We start from the raw sequence: 7,537 nt of genomic DNA, 5'->3' as shown, positions 1-7,537 counted from the left end.
TGGGAAAAGACCTCCCAAAAAATTACAATGAGGCCAAAGCAATAACATTCTGCCTGCTCCTGCTGATCCTCACCTGGATCATCTTCTTTACCGTGCACGTGCTTTACCGTGGAAAGTACATCCAAACTCTTAACGCTCTTGCAGTACTCTCCAGTCTCTTCTCCTTTCTGTTGTGGTATTTCCTCCCAAAATGTTACATCATCATTTTTCAACCCCACAAAAACACACAGCAGTACTTCCAAGGTCTCATTCAGAATTACACAAAAACAATTAGCCAGTAGCAGCTCACTGTAATTATGTGTCACTGTAGACAGAGGAACCATTGTGCTTCAGGCCTTCTTGTCAAAAAGATACATATACTAAATTAAATCTTTGTCTTGTTCTTTTGGTGTAACCTAAATGTGTTACAACCAAATTTGACTAGTTGCTTGGTTGTTCTACTGAGTAATGTATTAATGAGGGATGCATTCATACAGTTATTTAGTTAGGGATGGTTGGCATCTCATAGCCCTACTCTCAACATGCTGATGCAGGTGTAATGTTTAGCCTGACAGAATGCTAGAATTGGCTAATTAGCACTAAACAGTGCAACTAGGAATGTCTTTACCAAGCAATTTAGTCATAAACCAACAAATTAAAATTTTTACCAGATGATGGCACTAGATGAACAGTTGTAAGCGATCACCAAAGTAATTAAAATTCTTCCTGAGGTGTACATCGATGTTGAAACTGAAATTCATTCAATCCATCCAACGGTTGTTGAGACATTTCACTCGAAACCAAAAGTTTTCAATTATTCTGTGAAACATCTCAAAATCGATTTTGAGTGATTAGCCCAATTTTTTTTTTCACTCGTTCATTTTTTTCAAATGTCATGGTTCCTGAACAATGAATCCCATTACTTGGTGATCATCTGACATTTTCTCTAGCACCACCCTGAGGTTAACATTTGGTGGTTTTGAGTGAAATGTCTCAGCAACAATTAAATGGATTGGCATGACATTGGGTAAAAACATTCATGACCCCATCAGGATGAATTGTAATGACTTTTTCTTAATTTATCATCTAGCACCATCATCTGGTCCAGAGCTGGCTGCTGGCATAAGTAGTTCCATCCTCTTTAAGTGAGTTCTACCACTTTAATAAAGCTTGTAATTATGACACACCTGTTGTGAGAATGTTTTTTAGTTAGACACCTGGAGTCATCTGTTTTTTTGATGCATCACATATGACAGCCAGTATCTGTATGGATTATTTACATCTTTCAACACAGTATCAGAATCTGACAGTAATGAACCTCCTGTGCTTCTTCTGCACAGTTGTGAGCTGTTTCACACTTATTGTGAGTTCATTCAAGTCAGTTTAAGTAAATAGCGGCATGGTTGTTATTGTCATTGTATTTACAGTAGTAGCATTGTTGTGCACATGTATACACTCATATGACTAATGCAACCTTTTAATCAAGAAATTAAACATATATAGTCAACAGACAGTAATAATGAAAATATGTTTTTTGACTGTTTTCTAAATGATATTAGTTCACATCATGTACACACTGACAGTTTGTCTCTCCAGAATTGTAAAAATTAAGTTCATGCCCTTGAAGTCTTATATGGGATGCTGTATAATCAAGTTGGGAAGATTTATATTGATATGTAATGTTCAGTATATTAACATTAATATAGCACTTATATACGCTACTACTATATATAAATATTCAGGCTAGTGTATATTATTTTACTTCCAAAAGAAAAACAGTCCCCGGAGGGTCAGCTTGGACTCTTCTCTCAGCACATTCAACTGCTTCCTGATGTCATGTGACTGACTATTAAGCAAATTCTGGAGGTCTGCAAACCTCACAGTTATCATTATTATTTTTAAATAAAAATTCTGAAGAAGGTGCCACTCTCAATCTAATCGACATTTCAATCGGTCCAATACTTTAATCTATGACTCCTTAAACTAATGACATTCACACAGGCCTTGGCTGTACTGTGTGTTTGGTGCTAATTAGCATATGTTAGCATGGTAACACACTAAAATAAGATTGTGAACATGGTAAACATTATACCTGCTTAGCATCAACATGCAATGAAGAAAATGAAGACTCAGTTATTACAAAACCGACACTTCTAAAATGTTGAAATGATCAGTTCATGAATACTACCAGGTCACAACTACACTTACACATGAGAAATAACTTTAGTAACTAAATTAAAGAACATGTACTAATTTAGATATTTACACATATGTGCAAAACTGAATTATAACAATACATATGATTCAATTAAAAAAAAAACATAGAATGAAATGTGTGTTTTCCTTTCTGTCCAACTGTATTTTGTGGTTGCTATTACACTACACTAATCTCACCACATGAAAGAACCACCTCACTGTGCCACTGCCAATATTGCACACAAGCTGACACCAGATTCTGTATAGTTCCAAACTGTTGGCTGTTGATAAAAATTTCTCCTTGAGATGATCGGGTTTACAAAAAAGCAAGGATGTAATATATTATCATTCAAGCTCTTATTGCAAATACATGATCTTACGTTTATGGCTCACGATTTCTTCCATAAAATACAGGGATTAATTGCACACAAGAGGATGTCAAAAGACTTAGTTCATAATGATAATATTAACGTTTGACTTCCTCCTAATCCCTGTTGTTTTAGCATAGACGAGGCTAGAAGCTGTACATCTCAGTGATGTTACAGTTTGAAGATCTAGTTATCCACTATGTTTCCTTTTTAGCAGGGTCTTTCTTAAGTTGTATCAGAACATCAAAGGAATTTTGACTTACTTAAAAATGACTACTAAGTACCAAATTTATTACAAAGTTATACAACATTATTAAAAAACAACAACGGCAGACAGCAAATTTGAAGATCTGGACTACACACCAGTGTAGTAAGCTGAAATAGTCTCTTGTTTTTTGTACGATGCTGTTGTATCAGTACTAAAACAGAACTCATTGTGTTTCAGGCATTTCATCAGGTTGCCTGAATTCAGACTTTGGTGAAAGCACAGCTCATGGTCTGTCATCCGCCGTGGTCATCCGCAGAGTGATTGCAAATCATCTCCTTTCAAAATGACCTGTGTGGTCAAAGGTTCAGTCATGCAGAGCTCATTTGTAAGAGGATGTAGCATTTTAGCATAAACCAAAGATACCTGGTTGAATTAATTCATTGATTTGTGTGTATTTGCTTGTGACCTCATGTGGTCTCACAACCTCATCTTCACTTTATCTTCATTTTACCCCTTTCCTCCATAGATCATCCCTATAGCGAAACATTCATTCGATATAACTATGTTTTATAAGACTTTTCAAACTTTCACTTTGACAAACATACATTCTTATATCTGTTACAACAGTTTTAAGTAGTGTTAGCCACTATAAAAATGATATTTCAAGGAGAAATGCTACAAATTGTTTGCCAAATGAGCATCATGAGCATTGGTGTTAACTGTGTTAAACTTTGCCTGATGCATAATTCATCATACATACGTTGTGTGGAATAAAGCAGGAAGAGAGGAGAGTGGTTTTGCGTCAGTTAACATGCAGCTGGCATGTGTCTGGTGTATGAAAAGATGATCTTTGGTTGTCTTTTCCAGATGTTTCATCTGTGCAATATAAAGACATTTGAGTTATTTCAACTCAGTTTGAGTGAACTGGGTGTGGGTCCCCATTTTGGTTGAATTGTGCATGCTCATGAGGATGCACATGTGTGTGCAAAGATAAGTGGTGAGGTATATATTCATGCTATCAGTTTCCCATTATTCGGCTGATCAACAGTTGGTAGTGGTAACATAGTAATTGCAAGGTCCACAGTTTGACGCCCGACTGGAAAACCCTCGTTGCATGTCGTACCTCTCTCACCCCCCCGCTCCTTTATATTGAATTCAAAAGATATTTTTTTCTGCTCTGTGAAAGGATGAGACTTTCCTCCTGTAAAGAAACAAGGAGCCAATAATGTAGGCCAGCTGTGCTAGAAGATTATTATGGTGCATGGTTACATTTTATTGTTAGGAAACCTCTGGTGCCATAAAATACGATGTCAGTTTCGCTATCGTGTGACTGTTTGCAAGCAGGTTGCTTCCTCATAATAACCTTTAGTCATCACATGCGTTAGTGCAGCTTAGATGCTTTTTGCATATTCATTTGTGAATTCTCCTCCAACCATTTACAGGTGTGTATTCATCTGAAGTCATGCATTCCCAAATACATGGAAATGATGAGTGCGGGTTTGCCGTTACAAGCATTGTATTTCTTATTAAAGGCAGAGACTAATCACTTTGGGGATCAAATCAGATTGGTAAATGGTAACTGTAACAATGAAACATTTTCTTCCTTCCCTGTGTCTGCTGGGATCTCTTCTTCTGCGTGCCTTGACTCAATGCCCCGTCCACACCTCAGAGTTTCAGCTGGAAGGAGATCATTTGATAGGTGGACTTTTTGATATCCATCATGTCGATGGCCCTGTTTATCATGACCGACCAGAAGCCATCGACTGCGCCAGGTGAGTCTTATAATAAATCTGAGTGGATATGTTCTGAAGTTGAAACTAATGACCAACTCTAAGTGGAACAGTTTATATTCTTTTTCAACACTATGGGAGCTTTACTTCAAATGCCAGACCAATGACTATAACTTAGTAGCACAAATCTCCTCTCTCTTGTACCAGTGTAGAGGTGTGAAGACTGATAGTGTTCATTTGAAGTCAATCTTACTCTCCTTTTCTCTGCCCACAGTCAACCCTTAATTCTGTCAAGTTATCGGAGGTTTCAGCTGATGAGATTCTCTGTAGAGGAAATCAACAACTCTACCAACCTACTGCCAAATGTATCTCTTGGCTATGAGATATTTGACCAATGCTCAGATATACAGAACTTTCCAGGAATTTTGAATCTCATCTCAGTCAATGGCTTGATCCAACCTTGGGGTGAACCACAGAAGAATCTGTCCAGTGTGTCCAAAGTGATAGCAGTGGTCGGCCCTTTTTCAAGCACTGAGACACTGAGTGTGGCTCCACTATTCATGATGAATCTCATTCCTATTGTAAGTTTTTCAAGTATTGTATGGTAAAATTTTTCCCTGATAGAATAAGTGATAAAAACTATCAATTAATATAAGTTATTAAAAAAAAAAGAAAAAGATTTTAACTTGACATTTGACAATTTATTATCACTGAATTTAACGACAATTTCTCTGTCACTCTTTTAACAGGTCAGTTATGGAGCTGCTAGCTCTGCTTTTTCAGAGAAAGTAAAATATCCATCTTTCCTGCGAACAGTGCATTCCAATAAAGATGTCATAGAAGTGATTGTTAACATCATACTGCACTTCAACTGGCGCTGGGTTGCTTTCCTTAATAGTGATGATGAATTTGGCATTGATGGACAGGAATTGTTCATCAAGAGGATTAAGGACACTGAGATCTGCCTGGCGTACACCAAAGGTCTCAATCACAATACAAATTACTCCAAAATATTCAGACAGATAGAGGCACAGAGGGTAAATATCATTATTGTTTTTGTTCCTAAAATGACTGCTGAAGCTCTCATCGAGTCAGCAATACAACTAAATGTCACCAACAAAGTGTGGATAGCAGGAGATACCTGGTCCTTAAACAAGAAGCTCCCCAACGAGAAAGGAATCAGAAATATTGGAACTGTGCTTGGAGTGTCTCAGCCAGTGGTGACGATACCTGGTTTCAGTAATTTTATCTATTCTTTTAAAAGCCAGACTCACTGTGAAAATGCAGGACAGCAGTTTTGTAATCAGTTTTGCAACTGCAGTAATCTGAGTGCAGAGGATATCATTTCTATGGACCCATCTTTCTCTTTTCCTGTTTATTCTGCTGTACATGCCGTCGCTAATGCCATACACAATGTCTTGCAATGTGGAGATGGCACATGTAATGACAATATTACCGCCTACCCACACATGGTAAGTACACAAATAAGATGATTTATTTAATTTAACCATCTGAAATGTTCACATTTATGATAATGACAGTTTTAACCTGTAGATAAGTCTGTCATAGTTCAAAATACTTGTCTCGTAGCCTATGTGTGTTTTTTTAATCATATATATATCATATAAAACATCATATAAAACTTTACACCCTAGAATACAATTATCATATTTTCAGTCAAACTGTAATGAATTTTCACAGATATGAAACAATTACTAATTGCAGTTTACCAAATCGCTTCTGAAAGACAAAACGAGAAGAGTATGAGAGGGGGAATCACACAGAAATGTATCCTTTTTCATTTTGATCAGTGTGAGATCAAAAGAATTAATGGCCGTCTGAACTTTGTGTGCCCACATCAGGTTCTAGCAGAGCTGAAGAAGTCAAACTTTACACTTTTAAATCAAAGCATTCAGTTTGATGAGAATGGTGACCCCAAGTTTGGATTCTATTCTATAATTTTCTGGAACCACAGTGGAGATACAGAAGAGGTTGGCTTTTATAAATTTCACCCATCAGCCCATTTTTTCATCAACAAGACCAGAATTCAGTGGTTCACAGACAGAGAAGTAAGTTGTTTTTTCCTAAGTGTGTAGTATAATGAAATATATCAAGGCTCTACAGTAAAGTGTATGTTGTTTAAAAATACTTTTGTATTATTGCTTCTTCCACATGGCTGTATGCATGTGTGTACAAAAACATACTGGTTTAGTAATGTCAATGAAAAGGGCAAACACTATCAAGAATATAAACAGCATGGTTCTTCATAGTGTAATATGAGGGGATGTCTAAATATATCATTTAGTGTCTAACAGGATGTTCACATTTTAAATTTCCTTCCTTCAATTCTCTCCACCCTTCACAGCATTTTCTTTTATTCACTTATATTTACTTTGCTGCTTAACAACTGTGTTGTACAGGCACCTACTTCAGTGTGTTCCCCAGAATGTCCTGTGGGACATGCAAAAAAGCCAGATGGGATCCACAAATGCTGCTTCAATTGTGAAATCTGTCTGAATGGAACTTACATCAACAGCACAGGTAAATTATTACACATGAAAACAAACCCTTTTTGCCTTGAATTTAACAACTGTCAGAAATTAACTTCCATCAAGGCAAGAATAGCAGCACTGCTTTTACTCATTTTCTTAACGATCATTTCATGTAGACCGGACACTGCTATATACTGTACATAGGCTTCCATGTTGACATTGACCACTACAAATATTAATTCAACTTCAAAAGTAATCCTTACCCTTTCTGACAAATTGTCCCTCTCCCATGTGAAACAGAGGATCCTTACAAGTGCATCAACTGTAAGGAGACAGAATGGTCTGCAGAAGGAAGTACATCATGCAATCTGCGGGTGGTGGAGTACACCCCATTCACAGACAGTGAGGCTATACTGATCATGGTCGGGGCCTGGGCCCTGGTGGGCCTCACACTAGCCATGTCTGTTCTCTTTGCCATCAACTACAACACCCCTATTGTCAGATCTGCTGGGGGACCCATGTGCTTCCTAATTTTAGGCTGCCTCAGTCTGTGTAGTCTTAGTG

General features: G+C 37.3%; 2 protein-coding genes across 2 annotated transcripts in view; both read left to right on the top strand.

The window, feature by feature from the left end:
* The window catches only part of LOC111670718 (taste receptor type 1 member 1-like), a 6,196-nt gene extending 5,035 nt beyond the window's left edge, over window positions 1–1,161 (top strand). Inside the window, exon 7 of the mRNA XM_087179696.1 lies at window positions 10–1,161. Within this exon, the coding sequence (XP_087035822.1) occupies window positions 10–281 (272 nt within the window). The 3' untranslated portion in view covers window positions 282–1,161. The remainder of the gene's footprint in view (window positions 1–9) is intronic.
* A 3,175-nt stretch (window positions 1,162–4,336) lies between these two features.
* Window positions 4,337–7,537, top strand: part of LOC111670717 (taste receptor type 1 member 2-like) — a 4,742-nt gene continuing 1,541 nt past the window's right edge. The window contains exons 1-6 of the mRNA XM_087179694.1: window positions 4,337–4,523; window positions 4,756–5,062; window positions 5,231–5,953; window positions 6,344–6,550; window positions 6,902–7,022; window positions 7,274–7,534. Coding sequence (XP_087035820.1) covers window positions 4,339–4,523; window positions 4,756–5,062; window positions 5,231–5,953; window positions 6,344–6,550; window positions 6,902–7,022; window positions 7,274–7,534 — 1,804 coding nt within the window. The 5' untranslated portion in view covers window positions 4,337–4,338. The remainder of the gene's footprint in view (window positions 4,524–4,755; window positions 5,063–5,230; window positions 5,954–6,343; window positions 6,551–6,901; window positions 7,023–7,273; window positions 7,535–7,537) is intronic.

This window comes from Seriola lalandi, unplaced genomic scaffold (assembly GCF_002814215.2).
Source record: "Seriola lalandi dorsalis isolate HSWRI2012SDOR001 ecotype SW California unplaced genomic scaffold, Sedor1 jcf7180002054861, whole genome shotgun sequence".
In the NCBI taxonomy this organism is placed as follows: Eukaryota; Metazoa; Chordata; class Actinopteri; order Carangiformes; family Carangidae; genus Seriola; species Seriola lalandi.
Note: the sequence above shows the minus strand (reverse complement) of the source record. Positions and strands in the feature narration are given on the sequence as shown.